At 48.2% G+C, this 15,365-nt stretch overlaps 1 protein-coding gene across 5 annotated transcripts; it reads left to right on the top strand.

The window, feature by feature from the left end:
• The first annotated feature begins 209 nt into the window (after nt 1-209).
• On the top strand, nt 210-15,312 carry kif21a (kinesin family member 21A). Of its 5 annotated transcripts, none has more exons than XM_088378319.1 (35): nt 210-511; nt 4,288-4,510; nt 4,597-4,779; nt 5,312-5,452; nt 5,518-5,652; nt 5,771-5,953; nt 6,063-6,178; nt 6,249-6,444; nt 6,518-6,707; nt 6,866-6,932; nt 7,044-7,244; nt 7,420-7,485; nt 7,831-7,921; nt 8,075-8,180; nt 8,261-8,449; nt 8,515-8,714; nt 8,807-8,914; nt 8,991-9,059; nt 9,129-9,271; nt 9,373-9,517; nt 9,596-9,790; nt 9,857-9,958; nt 10,075-10,240; nt 10,569-10,589; nt 11,264-11,321; nt 11,396-11,447; nt 11,531-11,688; nt 11,814-11,942; nt 12,425-12,561; nt 12,627-12,801; nt 12,906-13,070; nt 13,148-13,265; nt 13,363-13,533; nt 13,622-13,821; nt 13,894-15,312. In XM_088378319.1, the coding sequence occupies exons 1-35, from the start codon at nt 468-470 to the stop codon at nt 13,988-13,990; spliced, it is 4,740 nt and encodes a 1,579-aa protein (XP_088234445.1). In that variant the 5' UTR covers nt 210-467; the 3' UTR covers nt 13,991-15,312. The 5 variants fall into 5 exon arrangements, with proteins under 5 accessions (XP_088234445.1, XP_088234444.1, XP_088234447.1 ...); XM_088378318.1 differs by having other exon boundaries at nt 211-511; nt 11,531-11,697; XM_088378321.1 differs by lacking the exon at nt 7,420-7,485 and having other exon boundaries at nt 212-511; nt 11,531-11,697.
• The last annotated feature ends 53 nt before the right edge of the window (nt 15,313-15,365 follow it).

Below are 15,365 nucleotides of genomic sequence, written 5' to 3'. Positions count from 1 at the left end.
ATTGTGCAGTGGTCGTTTGATTTCGTAATTGCATTTATGTAGTTTTAATTAAACAAGTACAGAAGAAACATCCAGGTGTTAAGATTAAAGTTAAATAATTCTAGATAAATTGTTTATCAAAACAAACCGAATGTATGGACGATTAAGACGAGCCTAAAGAGGGCGTGGCTTAGTGACGCATTGCGGTTGACTCCCCGCCCGCCAGCGCTCCTCCACACGGCGCGTGCGTTTGCGTGCACAGCACACGTCTGTTTGCGTGCGCCTTCACGCTGCATCAGTCGGTGCTGGTAAACTGGTACTGGCCCAGGCTTGCGCACGCGCGTGGCTGCATCCGCGGCGTCGGCGCAGGTAGAAAAAAAGAAAAGAAAAAGAAACGTCTTATTTTTGGCGTTTGTTTCCCCCCCGACATGGCGGCGACCGATTGGCGGTAACGCTATTGCCCTTTCGAGAGGATTACACGAGGAACCATGACGTCGGGCCAGGATGAAAGTTCGGTTCGTGTGGCGTTGAGGTGAGTCTACTGTGTATGACACCTGCCATGCTAGCTTGCTAGCGCCTGGGCGGGAACGACCCGGCTTGCAACCGGGTCCCCGGCTCTCCCGTGCGGGCCTAGTTCCAGCTGTGGACGGCCAGCTGGTAGTGTGGCCGCGGTGCAGGTGCCGAGAGGATGATGGTGTAACGGTTGTGGATGAAGCAAGCTTGCAAACTCGAGTGATTCAGCTTTTGTTTGGAGACGCACTGATTTTGGGGGCTCACTAGTTAGCTAGTCAGCCAGGTGCGTTCGTATCCTCGTTAAATAAAGATTGTGACGTCATAGTGTCGCGCATCTTTCGTGCTGCTCTATCTATCTATCTATCTATCTATCTATCTATCTATCTATCTATCTATCTATCTATCTATCTATCTATCTATCTATCTATCTATCTATTATTTTAATCATCTAATAATAATCTAATCATTATCTATCTATCTATCTATCTATCTATCTATCTATCTATCTATCTATCTATCTATCTATCTATCTATCTATCTATCTATCTATCTATATTATTTTAATCATCTAATAATAATCTAATCATTATCTATCTATCTATCTATCTATCTATCTATCTATCTATCTATCTATCTATCTATCTATCTATCTATCTATCTATCTATCTATCTATTATTTTAATCATCTAATAATAATCTAATAATAATCTAATCATTATCTCTCTCTCTCTCTCTCTCTCTCTCTCTCTCTCTCTCTCTCTCTCTCTCTCTCTCTATCTAATCATTTTGTCACCATCTTATCATTCCACCTACCCACTGTTCAATCTCTTGCTCTATCGTTCTTATCTGTCATGATCAGTCGTTCTTATCTGTCAGCTGTATTGTGTTGTTCTAGCCGTCGTTTTTTTTGTATATACAGTCAGTCGGGTTTATAAACAATTTACCTGAAGCGTACTGTAACCAGAGTATTCATGGGACTAGGGATCAATCGAATAATTATTAAAAGAAATAATAAATCTCGCATTTCTTGCTGCCCTGAGTGTCCCTGAGTCTGCTTGGCAACAGTCACATGCTAAGAAGTAAATATAGGGGCCTTCTTTGTTGTCCTTTGCTGGTTTCTTTTTCCCCCAACTTTTTCTCAGTTCCTCTGCAGGCACAATATAAAGAAGGTGTAAAAAGAAGAGTGAAGCAGCTCTTGGTTAAAACATTTTTTTTGCAGGCAGTGGAGGAACTCTTCAGACTTGTGGTCTTTGTTCCCCCCAAAAGGATGCAATTAGCAGAGGACGTGTGGGCAGTTTCTCCTCCTACGTTCATTGTCACATCTTTTTTTTTGTCCTTTTTTCTATTCACCCAACTCAAATATAGTCTCAAGGAGATCCCGACCCTTGCTCTTAACTTGCAATTAGAAACAGAGTGTCAGTCAGGTCATGCAAAAACTAGCATTCGGCAATTCTTGAAAAAAAATCATCTAAAAAAAAACCCATTTGCTCTTTTTACTTGTAGACACTTGCATGACCGGTTTGCTTTCCAGTATGTTGTGGCCTGCCCATCCGAGCACACCTTTGTAACTATGTCTTGACGTTATGTAAATAATACAGAGTACAAGCGCCGTCCGGCTAGCACTACTAGCTAGCTACGCCTGAAAGAACAGCGGGGGCCTCTGTTGAGATCAGCGCGGCTTAAGAAAAAAGAAAGATGGTTTCCGTGGTTACCGCAACACACTCCATTGCTTGACCAGACACACACACTCGCTCTGTCGTCCAACCTTTAATGGACTGATCAATTCATTAAAAGACACATCTGAATATTTTAGTTCACATCAATGTCTTGCCAAGGCTTGCTGCTGTTCAGGCCGCTGTGCAAGGGCACCGTAATGACATTAAATGGATCCGTAAAGACCTGAAGGCTTTAGTCGGCTCAGCGTAATGGGCGGCAGGCATGCCGCTACCCGTCTAAGTGGATACAACGTTGTAAGCCGCAGGCCGGCGGATGAGGAAGTCAAACAAATCGGGAGTCAGGTGACGAGGAGCAACAGCTGATCAGCACCCGCTGCAAGTGCTTTTGTTGACAATAACAGGGATTATTTCATTTCTTTATCTTAATCAATTTAGTCTCAACAAAGTATCCAGAAGAAGATGCAGACTTGGCCTGAGGTGTGTGTGTTGTAGTCCAAACCCAGCAGACTGGACAGTGTCCAAAGATCCTGTGAAACCTCTGCTTTGTTCACAGCCACTGAACCAAAGCATTCCCTCGGTACCCCCGCCGCTCGCTCGCCATTTTTTGTTATTGGCGCCGCCCCCCCCTCGTGCGTTACTGACTGCTCGGTGGTTGTCAAAAAAAAAATCCTTAAAAGATCTGGAGTCAGATATTGTTTAAAAATCAGTAAGGGGTTCTGTTGGCCTTCTTATCAACTTGGCTCAGATGTTCCTTCAAATCAGCTGGATTCAGCCTTGCAGGACTGCTCCAAAAAAATCACAAGGTTTGAAGTCATCTGGAAGATAGCAACCGACCTTTGGCCTCCAATGCCTTCTTGAACTTTGGTCAGATGTTTGTATTACTTCCGTCTGTGAATATAAGTAAAATTCAATAAATGTAATGAAAAAGTTAAATGTCGCCAAATAGCATACAATTAAAAAAAATAAAAATACAAATACAATTTATTTCATCACTTACTCTAGCAACCTTTTTTTTTTTAATTTCCAAAAATGTGTTGGATCCCCACAGGGGGAATTCCCGCTGATCCCCAAGCTGCCCCCCTCAGTTTGTTTTTGGAAAAAGTGGCGCCCAAACAAACAAGATAGCGCAAAGTCCCCCGCGTGGTGCGCTGATAACAACATTGGCTGCTTCCTGCAGGTCAAAGTTCACGCAGGCACCAAAGGAAAGGAGGGGCTGTTCTAAAAATGATTTGATTATATCTGCAGACCTGATTGGTATAAATATGATGATGATGAGATGTGTGAATCTATTTGAGAGCGTCGGCGTCCTATTTGTGAACCCCGCTGGAGTTACATCCTCGTCCTATTTGTGGTACCGTGAGGTTGGACCTTGGCAGGATGCTAAGCTTGGTTCTGTATTTATTATTTTATTTATTTTTAAATCCCCCCCCCCCCCCCTTCCTCCCTTCTATTGGTGTCATCCAGTGGATCAAACAGACCTCTGTGATACTCTCCCTGCATGGGATTAGGATTTTAATTCATCCGTTGACGGTCACCATGGCAACACCATCCTCTAAGTGCTTTTTTCTGATATTCACTTCTATGGTGTGTGTGTCATGTTCAGTTTTGTGGTGTGTACCAGGGTTTCACTTTTTTTTTTGGGGGTTGGATTTGGATTCATTTGGTGTCGAGTTAGCCAACATACGTCACATCACAGATTCTTGACCGGATTACGCAGTTCAGTCTCCTGAAACAAAGAACGTCCTGTCCTCACTGTAGAGGATTACAAATGTTATATATTGTGACTGCAAACAACTCCAAAAGAGCCAGGGGGTTTCCCCAGTACCTTGTTGCCCCCACAGTCCGCTCGGTGCCAGGGTCCAGTGTCACATTTACGAACGCACAATGGCCGCACTATGCTGGACGCCCCAGATATTGTTTTGGAGGCACAATGAGGCCGTTATTCAAGTTAGATGTGAAATGCTGCCAGGTGTCTTTCAACCCTGTTGAGGACTTCCATGTCAGAGGAACCAGCAACAAGCAGAATTTATGATTTTGAGAAAAAAAAAAAAATTAAGTTTAAAACAATAAATCCAACATTTATTCGCATCTTGCTTTATTTTTTTTTAATCCCCCTCAGGATCCGTCCTCAACTGGCACGGGAGAAGATCGAAGGATGCCACATCTGCACGTACGTCATGCCCGGCGAGCCTCAAGTCATCCTGGGCAAGGACAAGTCCTTCACGTACGACTACGTGTTCGACATGGACTCGCAGCAGGACGCCATTTACCAAACCTGCACCGAGAAGCTGATCGAGGGCTGCTTTGAGGGATACAACGCCACCGTCTTCGCCTACGGACAGGCCAGTAGCTGCCACGCCATTTTGTGTGAAATTGAATTGACATCAAATTTATCTTTGACTTGATAATTGCGTGTCTCCACGCGCAGACCGGTTCGGGAAAGACGTACACCATGGGGACGGGCTTCGACGTTAACATCATGGACGACGAGCTGGGCATCATCCCCCGTGCCGTCCACCATCTCTACCGGGGCATCGAGCAGCGCCGGCAGGCCGCGCAGGAACAGGGTAGCCCCGCGCCAGAGTTTAAAATCAACGCTCAGTTCCTGGAGGTAAGCAGCTCGACGGCAGCTGTCATTATCAGCATGGGGTCGGGAGGAGGACGGGTGCGAGGTGGTCAGGAAGTGGCCACGGAGGAGTTAACAAGGAGCCACATTGAGAGGCACTTGTGCCGCTCCGTCACACTTTGACAGCGCTCGCATACCGAAAAAAGACTAGCCGCAACTTGAGACGTGATAAAACGTGGACGGCCACAAATCAGACTGGGCAGTAAAATTAATGGTATTGTGCTTTTAATCACACCAAATATTTGTTTGTACTTATATTTTTATTCTGATGTTATGACGTAAATACATTTGTATGTGTGGATTCTCACTTGCATTGAATAGAAAACTACACAGGTATGTAGTATTTAAAAAAAAAAAAAAATACTGTTTAAACCAACATTTCCTTGATGTAGGTAGAAAAAAATAAAAATAATAATTAGGGTGGTTTCCTTGAGTTTAATTAGGTGCTGTTGATTAACAGCAAGGAACGTTTGTGATCAATTTAGATGTATTTCCTTTTTTTGTGCCTCGGGCGCAGCTTTACAACGAGGAGGTTCTGGATCTGTTTGACTCCGTGCGGGACGGGAAGCAAAAATCTCACATCAAGATCCACGAGGACGCCAACGGAGGGATCTACACCGTGGGCGTGACCACGCGCACCGTGTCCTCCGAGGCCGAGGTATGAGGAGAAGCGTTTGCCGCATTTCCCACGACGGCCGCTGATATTTGTCCCGACTGATTCAGATGATGCAGTGCCTGAAGCTGGGCGCTCTGTCTCGCACGACCGCCAGCACGCAGATGAATGTCCAGAGCTCCCGCTCTCACGCCATCTTCACCATCCACCTGTGCCAAGTCAGAGTCTGTGCCTCCCCCAACAATGTGAGTCATGCTGAGGTTTCGTCTTATATTTCCATTTAAAAATACTAATTAATTCACATTTTTTATTTTATTTTAAAATGCAGATGCCCTTTGAGTAAATTCATCTTGGTCTTTGCAGCAGGAAGACGGCGGCGGCGACGGCGGCGACAATCGGGTCTCCAACGGCAACGGAGACATGGACGAGTACGAGACGCTGAGTGCCAAATTCCACTTTGTGGACCTGGCCGGCTCCGAGAGGCTCAAGAGGACGGGCGCCACGGGAGACCGAGCCAAAGAGGGCATCTCCATCAACTGTGGACTGGTGAGTGACCATTGTGTTGCACTGCCATCTGGTGGACGCCACGGAAACACAGGCTTGTGCCTTTAAAAGAGTTGCTTATTTCATTCATTCATTGTTTTGTTATTCAAAGCTGGCCCTGGGGAACGTTATCAGTGCTTTGGGCGACCGCAGCAAGCGGTCCTCGCACGTGCCTTACCGAGACTCCAAACTGACCCGACTTCTGCAGGACTCCTTGGGAGGAAATAGGTCAGTGGCGAAACACAATTTGCTTTTCCACCATAAAAGCAGACTAAAATGGTATTCTTGTGTGTCTCAGCCAAACCGTGATGATCGCGTGCATCAGCCCGTCCGACCGCGACTTCATGGAGACGCTCAACACGCTCAAGTACGCCAACCGCGCCCGCAACATCAAAAACAAGGTGGTCGTCAACCAGGACAAAGCCAGCCAGCAGATCAGCGCGCTCAGGACGGAGATCGCCAGACTGCAGATGGAACTCATGGAATACAAAACGGTGTGCGGGTGTTTCATTTCGCTTTTCACGGGTCAGCACAATGACCCGTCCTCTTAAAAAGTTCTGACCGCAGGGTAAACGCTTGGCGGGCGAGGACGGCGTGGAGAGCTTCAGCGACATGTTCCACGAGAACGCCATGCTGCAGACGGAGAACGGCAACCTGCGCGTGCGGGTGAAGGCCATGCAGGAGACCATCGACGTCCAGCGGGCGCGACTCACGCAGCTGCTCAGCGACCAGGCCAACCAGGCCCTCGCCAGGGCAGGTAGGCACCACCAAAAATAGAAAAAGACCACCTTCAGGTTTTTCTAGAAACAACCACAGTGCAGCTCAGCCTCTGTCGTTATTTTCCATTTCATGTGGATTTTTTTTTTTACATGCTTCCGCTTATTGACAAATTCACCGTCTTTCTTTCTTGTTCAGGTGAAGGAGGCACAGAAGAAATTGGCAACATGATTCAGAGTTACATCAAAGAAATTGAAGACCTCAGGTAAACACTGATGCTGTTTAGTTGTGATATTCGTCGCATCAATGTAGATTTTTTTTTATCATGAATTCATTCATTCAATACATCTTGCTGACGTATTGTCGTGGTCCTCAGAGCCAAGCTCCTGGAGAGCGAGGCGGTGAACGAGAACCTGCGCAAGAACTTAACTCGCGCCTCCAGCCGCCAAGCCTTCTACGGCGGGCCCGGCTCTTTTACGTCCTCCTCCGCCCCCGAGAAAGAGACGTCCGACATCATCGAGATGGCCAAGAAGGACCTGGAGAAGCTGAAGAAGCGAGAGAAGAAAAAGAAGAAAAGGTGAGCACAGAGCGAATGTTGAAATCGACTTCAATTTAGGTTAAAGGTGTTCACTGACACGACGCTGTGAGAATGAATCGCATTCTTCCAAAAAGCTGGATCTTTCTCTCACTCTTCCTTCCTCTCCTCGTCTCTCTTCACTTCTCGTTTAAACTTTCACTCCCTCCCTCCGAAGACTACAGCAGCTGTTGGAGGAGCGAGAGAGGGGGGAGGAGGAGCTGGAGGAGGAGGTTGCCGTCAGGTTTGTTGGCTTCCGCCCTCCTGCTCCTCACTTTTCGACTCATCCCCATCATGGAACACAAGTCCCGGTCTTGCTTGTAGTTTGCCCATCAACGCTTCTTGTGTTTGTCATCTAAAAAGATTATTTTTATTCAATTTTGTGTTGCTAAAGCTGGTTGAAATGCAACCAAAATGGCTTCAATCTTTATTCCTTTTTTTTTTTTTTTGCAGTGCGTAGTCCCTCTTTTATTTTCATGGTTTAACACTATGCTAAAAATACAATGATTATCCTATTTATTATAACAAAGACCCAACGGGTTTTTTTTTTAAGCCAATAATAATAAGGGCATGTGTTTCTATATTTCAGCGTAGGCAAGGAGGACAATCCCGACAACGAGCAGGAGAAGAGCAGCGACAAGGAGAACAACGTCGAGCGAGCCGGCGATGAAGCCGATCTGGTGAGTCGCTCCACACACACAAACTGGGATTTTTTTTTTTAATTTGTCTTAGTATGATTATTTAAAACGCAATTCCAAAACATGATTTGCTTTGATGCCTTCAGTACAACTCCAAATCTTCATACTCTGCAATTTATTCTATCTACTCAATAGGACGGCAGCGAGCACGATGAAGGAGACGAGGAGGATGAAGAGGAGGATGAGGACATGGAGGTGGAGGACAGCACGGACGATTCCGACTCGGAGTCGGACGAGAAAGGTGAGAGCGATCTGAACGTTAACAAGTAGCGTCGAGTAGGCATAGATCAGTGCTTACATTTTTCTATGGGTGGTCCTCAGAGAACTTCCAGGCCGACCTGGCCAACATCACGTGCGAGATCGCCATCAAGCAGAAGCTGATCGACGAGCTGGAGAACAGCCAGCGCCGTCTGCACACGCTCAAGCAGCAGTACGAGCAAAAGCTGATGATGCTGCAGTGCAAGATTAAGGACACGCAGCTGGAGCGGGATCGCGTCCTCCAGAACATGAGTAAGCTCCTGTTCTACCAGAACCAGTTTTCGATTCCCATTTCTGACTGTGTGCATCATCTTCAGACTCCGTGGAGAGCGGCACGGAGGACAAGGCCCGCAAAATCAAGGCGGAGTATGAGAGGAAGCTGAGCGTGATGAACAAGGAGCTGCAGAAGCTACAGTCGGCCCAGAAGGAACACGCCCGCCTGCTCAGAAACCAGTCGCAGTACGAGAAGCAGCTACGCAAGCTCCAGATGGACGTGTCTGAAATGAAGAAGACCAAGGTAACGGCAAAATGCTGGAACCGTCACAGCCAGACAATTTCCATGACAGCCAAAGAAAAAAGCATTTGGGTCTGGGTATGTGTTGCGTTCAGGTTCGCCTCATGAAGCAGATGAAGGAGCAGCAGGAGAAGAACCGCATGAACGAGTCCCGCCGAAACCGGGAGATTGCCTCCTTGAAGAAGGACCAGCGTAAACAAGAGGTCAGCGAATGGTCCTCGTCCTCTCATTGGATGAACTTTTGATGGACATTCATCATCTTTTTTTTCCTCCTCTCAGCATCAATTGAAGCTACTGGAGGCTCAGAGGAGGCAGCAGGAGCTCATCCTCAGGAGGAAGACAGAGGAGGTGGGTTTTAGCCTCTAGGGGGCGCTCTTTCTTTTTTTGCGTTCAAGCGTCCTCCGTCTGTGTGGTCAGGTGACGGCTCTGAGGAGGCAGGCCAGGCCCACCTCGGGAAAGGTCATTCGTAAGATCAATCTGCCAGATGCCAACCAGGACTTGTCCCACCGTCCGCCCTCTGGACGCACGTATTCTGGACTCGGTGCTCCCAACGGCACCAGGTACGCCTCCAGTTGCTTGTGGGCGGAGCATGGCATCAAATCCCTTGTGTCATCCTTGGCAATCATACGAAAGCAAATATTTGCATTCTTCTCGTGCGCAGGTCCTCCCCCAGGCGGGTGGGTGGACTTTACTCCACCCGGATGGCCCGCAACAAGTGGCAGTCACTGGAGCGACGCATCTCGGACGTCATCATGCAAAGGATGACCATCTCCAACATGGAGAACGACATGAACCGCCTCCTCAAGGTAGATTTACGTGCGAGCTAGCCACCAACAAAATGTCAGCGCCCGGTTCGCCCGTAGTCAATGGTTTTGTTTCCATAGCAACGCGAGGAGCTGACCAAGCGTAAGGAGAAGGTGGTGAAGAAGCGAGAGCGACTGGCCAGGGAAGACTCCGAAGCGGAGAAGGCGGTGGTGCCGCTCAACGAGGAAGTGGACGCGCTGGCTGCCAACATTGACTACATCAACGACAGCATCGCCGACTGTCAGGCCAACATCATGCAGATCGAGGAGACCAAGGTGAAGGACATCGGATGACGAGATGTTGGGGACGGGTCGCTCATCAAGCTTTGTGGTTGGCTCCAGGAGGAAGTCGACACCGTGGACGTCTCTGCTGTGATCGGTTCCTGCACTCTGGTGGAGGCTCGTTTCCTGCTGGATCACTTTATGTCCATGGCTATCAACAAGGTATGCACAGCAGGACAAGACAACTACTTAGCTTGTTAGCCACTTAGCCAGCTAGCACTTCTTATTTCCCCCAGACTTAAGAATAGATGTTAACCTCCGCGTTTGGTCGTGTCAAGGGTCTGCAGGCGGCCCAGAAGGAGTCCCAGGTGAAAGTGATGGAGGGCCGCTTGAAACAGACGGAGATCACCAGCGCCACTCAGAACCAGCTGCTCTTCCACATGCTGAAGGAGAAGGCCGAGTTCAACCCGGAGCTGGACGCCCTGCTGGGCAACGCCCTGCAAGGTAGACGCCGACATTTTAGAAGTGGTCTTACGTTAGCAATTAGCATCAGGGTACCGTTTGTTGCATGATGTGTTCAAGTCCCCACGGCCTGCTGCTGAACACAAACTATTTTATTTGGATCCTTGGAGCAGATTGCGGACTCAAATAATTTTGTCCACGGTGAATTATGAGTAGAAATGGCGAGTGTTCAGCAGGTTACCTCCTAAAATGTCTTTACTTCCTTCACTTTCCTTCCCCCACCCCAACTATGGTTATTCATTTGTCCGTTGGTTTTTTTTTGTATTTTGTGTTTCCACACGGTTCTTTTTGTGTTGTGGTGTTCTTACAGAGCTAGGTAACGTGGCAGCCGGTAAGTGGAACGACATCATCGGAGTCTGCTTTTTGCCAGCGGCTGAGCGCATGCATTGTATGGAACTAACTTGAGCAGGTTGCATGAGGTGCAGTTTTCTTTCTCCTCTCCTTCCCACCAGCTCATCACCCCGCTGCAGCCTCCACGCTTTAGCACCCTGCTAACGCCCCCACTCACACACAGGAAGAATACGTGGATCACATGACCTGTAGGTCGACCAGGAGCCCCAAACTAACGATTCCTTCAGCCCCCATCCCACCTCACTTTCTCTTTTCCGGGCCGAGCTCAGTGAAGAAGGCGTTCCAGTCGAAGCGGCATGGCGCTGTGCTGACATCGCCTCCCATCATCTGCCGCTCTCCTTCACCTTCTCAAAATCCATTCTCCTTAGCTACAACCGACAGCGGAACCTCTAAAGTCCAACTATTTAAAAAATTTGATTATAATTTTAGGGTCGGAAATTCACCTATAATTGTGATACAATTAGCATTTTTATAGTCCTTTGGGTCTTTTTTTTTTTTTTTTTAGTCGTGATTATACTAAAGAACAGATACATTCACTTTATATTCCTTCTAACCAGTAATAATGTAGTTCCACTTTGGAGGTTCCACTTTGAATGTGTTGAGATTTATTTTTTTTCTGAATGCGTTTCTTGACAGCAGTTTATTTATCCACAGAAAACGGCGACGACAGCAGCAGCGACGAGTCGGCCACCAGCCCGTCAGCAGACGGAAAGTACGTTCGGTTCTGTTTCTACGACGATTAACAAGTTGATAGCGGATGAATCAAACTATGCGTTGTCTTTTCAGCACTGTGCCGGATCTTATGAAGTTCTGCGGCGAGACCAAGACTCGGAATAAGGTATTTTTCAATCTAGTATGTTTTTTTTATTGTTTTAGCCACTTATTTAAAAAAATATATATATATATTCTGTTTGTTTGCAGGCTCGCCGGCGCACCACCACTCAAATGGAGCTCCTGTATGCCAACAGCGAGGCCGCCCCCGACACGGGCGACTTTTCAAGCCCCGTGATGCCGCTAGCAGAGACGCCAGACGGCGTCGGTGACTTTGCGGCACTCTCGCCCAGCTTCTCCTCCAAAATGTACAGAGCGTAAGTCGGGGAATTTCCTCACCTTGTCCCGCATGCACCTCATCATCATTTCACCCCCATTTTTTTTTTGCTTTACATTTCATTTGTCCCCTTAAAAAAAACAACCCAACGATCAGTTCGGGCCCCAGAAAGCCGCCGAGTGCCGAAAAGCGAGCTTCGCCGGCACCGTCGCCGCTCACTCGCAGGAAGACGTATGACAAGGCCCAAGCGGAAGGCGACAGGGCAAAGCTCAAGGAGATTAAACAGTAAGAATGTAACGCCACTAATACAGTCCAGCTTTGGCGAAGCATGGCACGAAATTAATCAACTGAATCGATCCCCGTATTCTAATTCTGTCCTCCTGCTATTTGCTTCCCATCTCGTTTTTATGTGCAGTGTAAATTTTGTCACCAAACTAAACGTTTTGCAATTTTGCGTCAAATTCCGTAGCAAATAGACAAAAAATTTCCGAACGACCCCGAGATCAAAATGGAGCCAAACATTTCTGTCTGATTTGTTCCTCAAGTTCGTCATTGAAGATCTCCGGACAAAATGAGCCTAAAATGATGGTGTGGGTCAGACTCCCCTTATTCTTTTTCCTCCCCCCATCCCTTCTGTGTCCATCATATCTCCAATGTTCTGAACTTCCCTCGGAGCCGCATGCATCTGTGCTTGTGCGTGAACGTGAAGCTCCTCCCGTTGAAGGTCGTCGCCCCGCCATGTTTTTCGTTTGCCTTTGACTCTGCAGGGGCGTCATCCACCCGGTGACATCCAGCAAGAGTCGCTCGACCTCGCTGCTACAGTGCGTCCACGTGGCCGAGGGACACAGCAAAGCCGTCCTGTGCGTGGACTGCACCGATGACCTGCTCTTCACCGGATCCAAAGGTATTCCACATTTCGGGCCTTGTTCTCATTCTAGACGCCGACTCAGCATTCTTCTCTTCCTTCAGACCGCAGTTGCAAGGTGTGGAATCTGGTGACGGGCCAGGAAATTATGTCGCTGGCCGGACATCCCAACAACGTGGTGTCGGTGCGCTACAGCTCCAGCCTGGTCTTCTCCGTCTCCACCTCCTACATCAAAGTGTGGGACATCCGCGACTCAGCCAAGTGCATTCGGACTCTTTGGTGAGTGAGCGGGAAGACTTGTGTGGTCCATCTTTATGTTGTGTGACATCATTTCTTTCCACGCCATCATCATGATGATGATGATGATGATGACGTCCGTGCAGCTCTTCTGGTCAGATTAATCTGGGCGACGTCTGCGCATCCAACACCAGTCGGACGGTCACCATCCCGGCGGGTGAGAACCTGATCAACCAAATCGCACTCAACCCCAACGGGACGGTCCTGTACGCCGCTGCTGGGAACTCGGTCAGGGTGTGGGATCTACGAAGGTGAGGGTCTTCAACCTTTGCTTACATCGATGGAAGAATTCCAAATATATTTGACTGTGGTTTATTTATTCCCGTAGGTTTGCGTCCACTGGGAAACTCACCGGTCACCAAGGTCCTGTTATGTGTTTGACTGTGGACCATTCGGGGAACAACCAGGACCTGGTGATCACCGGCTCCAAAGACCACTATGTCAAGGTGTGTTATTCCAGTAGACTGGGATGCGGTCGCTCCACAATGTTGTCAAGAGATGTTAAAGGTCACTCATACAGCGTCCGGTTGTGTTTGTATGAAGCTCTTTGACGTGACCGAAGGCTCCCTGGGAAGCATCGGCCCGACGCACAACTTTGAGCCCCCCCACTACGACGGGATTGAGTCTCTGGTGATCCAGGGCGACTTCTTCTTCAGCGGCTCCCGCGACAACGGGATCAAGAAGTGGGACCTGGATCGCAAAGACTTGCTACAGGTGCGATTAGTGGTCCAAATCATTTCTTTTTTTTTTTTTTTTTTTTCTGCTCTGTCACAATCAATCGCTTGAACCTTTCTCCCATCAGCAAGTCCCGAACGCTCACCGCGACTGGGTGTGCGCCCTGGGGTTGGTCCCGGGCTCTCCGGCGCTCCTGAGTGGTTGTCGAGGAGGGGTGCTCAAACTGTGGCACACGGACACTCTGGCGGGCCTGGGCGAGCTCAAGGGTCACGACAGCCCCATTAACGGCATCGCCACCAACGCCAGCCACTTGTTCACCGCTTCCGAGTGAGTTTTGATATTTCGAATGAAACCTTAACATCGATAGTTTCTTAAAAAAAAAATGTATTTGCCTCTTAGCGACCGGACGGTGAAGATTTGGCGCGCGCGCAGCGGCGGACTGGACGGCACTTTTGAGGCGGTCGACAATGCGGCGGACGAGGTGGCGAGTAACTGAACGTATTCGCAACTTCTGCTGGACTCTGTTCTGATGTGCACTTTGATTCCCCCTTTGCGCTTGTTCCTCCGCCAGTACGAAGCCCGAACACATACACGACACGTAGCCACTAAGTGATAACGACTCATCAAGGTTGCGTTAAGTGCCGCTTTCCAAGCATGAGCTATTATTAGCTATTGCTTGTTTGCACCGTAGCCGTCCAACATGGCCGCCGCCAAATCTCGGCTGGAAAGTGTCGGGTTGCTAGCCGGTCTAAACAACCCGCCGCTGTGCTTCCTGTTACTTGATGTCGCAACACTTCACGTCACCCCAAAAGACACTCAACGCTACCTTGGAAGCTTCATTACATATATAACTTTTTTTTTTTGTGTGTTAAGTGTTCGAATGTGACAAATGCTGAATTATTATTTATGTCATGTCGACCCGACTTGATTGCGTGGTGTGCGGGCTTCATGTTACCACGCAATGCAGTTGCTCTTCTATTCTTAGCACGTAAGTCTTAAAAGTGATCATTTTGTTTTTCCCCCCAGGATGAAGCTTCTTAACACTATCCATCCTCTATATCGGACCACGTACGTGGTCCGCACTCCATCCACACGCCGACCTCCTCGGTCCTCCGTGTCCACACTAACGTTAATGTGCACCATGCCCTCCTCGTGCGTTGATGCGGTCGGTAATATTCTCGAGATGATCACATGGTCTGTGCTCACCCCACTAATATTGTTGTTCTACGGTTGACCCACTCCGCACTCAATGTGTGTATGTGACATAATCCACGCTAGCTCCATGCACAATTAACCCCGACCCTCACTACATGTTGACGTTGGGCGTGATCTCTTCGTATCGCTGATCACGATTTCGCTTTCAGTAGACGCGCTTACGTGACGTCTGCTACGGAAGCAATTAACACTCACTTCATGCATATCGGCCACACGCCGTCGCCTTGCTTACATTTATCAGAGGGCTTCTTGTCGCGCACGACAGGCGCAGCCCACTCGTTAGCATAGCCAAGGCGTTGTTTATGTCATTTTGCGTCAGTCCTTCTCGTAGAGGCGAGGCCTTCCGATTTCATGAATGTTCCGATGATGACGAGGCTAACGCGAGCGAATGTTTTTCTTTAGGGACCACCGACGGGAACGCTTCCTGACTTGATTTTCACGCTTAGATTCTTTTTGTTGTTAGCAGTTTGTTCAGTCTAATTCCGGACCTTCCCCTCCTCTTTTGGAATTGTAGAAGCCATCTTGCAAAATGGCCATCGCTGTAGCTATTCTAATGTCAGATGATGCCTGGTTAGAATAAACGCCATCTGTCAAAAAACAAAACAGATCCCTTGTGCTTTCTTCTTTGCACAACAACCCCCCCCCCCACAAACACA

Source organism: Syngnathus floridae, chromosome 6 (assembly GCF_059516105.1).
Source record: "Syngnathus floridae isolate MCC-2025c chromosome 6, RoL_Sflo_1.0, whole genome shotgun sequence".
NCBI classification, from domain to species: domain Eukaryota; kingdom Metazoa; phylum Chordata; class Actinopteri; order Syngnathiformes; family Syngnathidae; genus Syngnathus; species Syngnathus floridae.
Note: the sequence above shows the minus strand (reverse complement) of the source record. Positions and strands in the feature narration are given on the sequence as shown.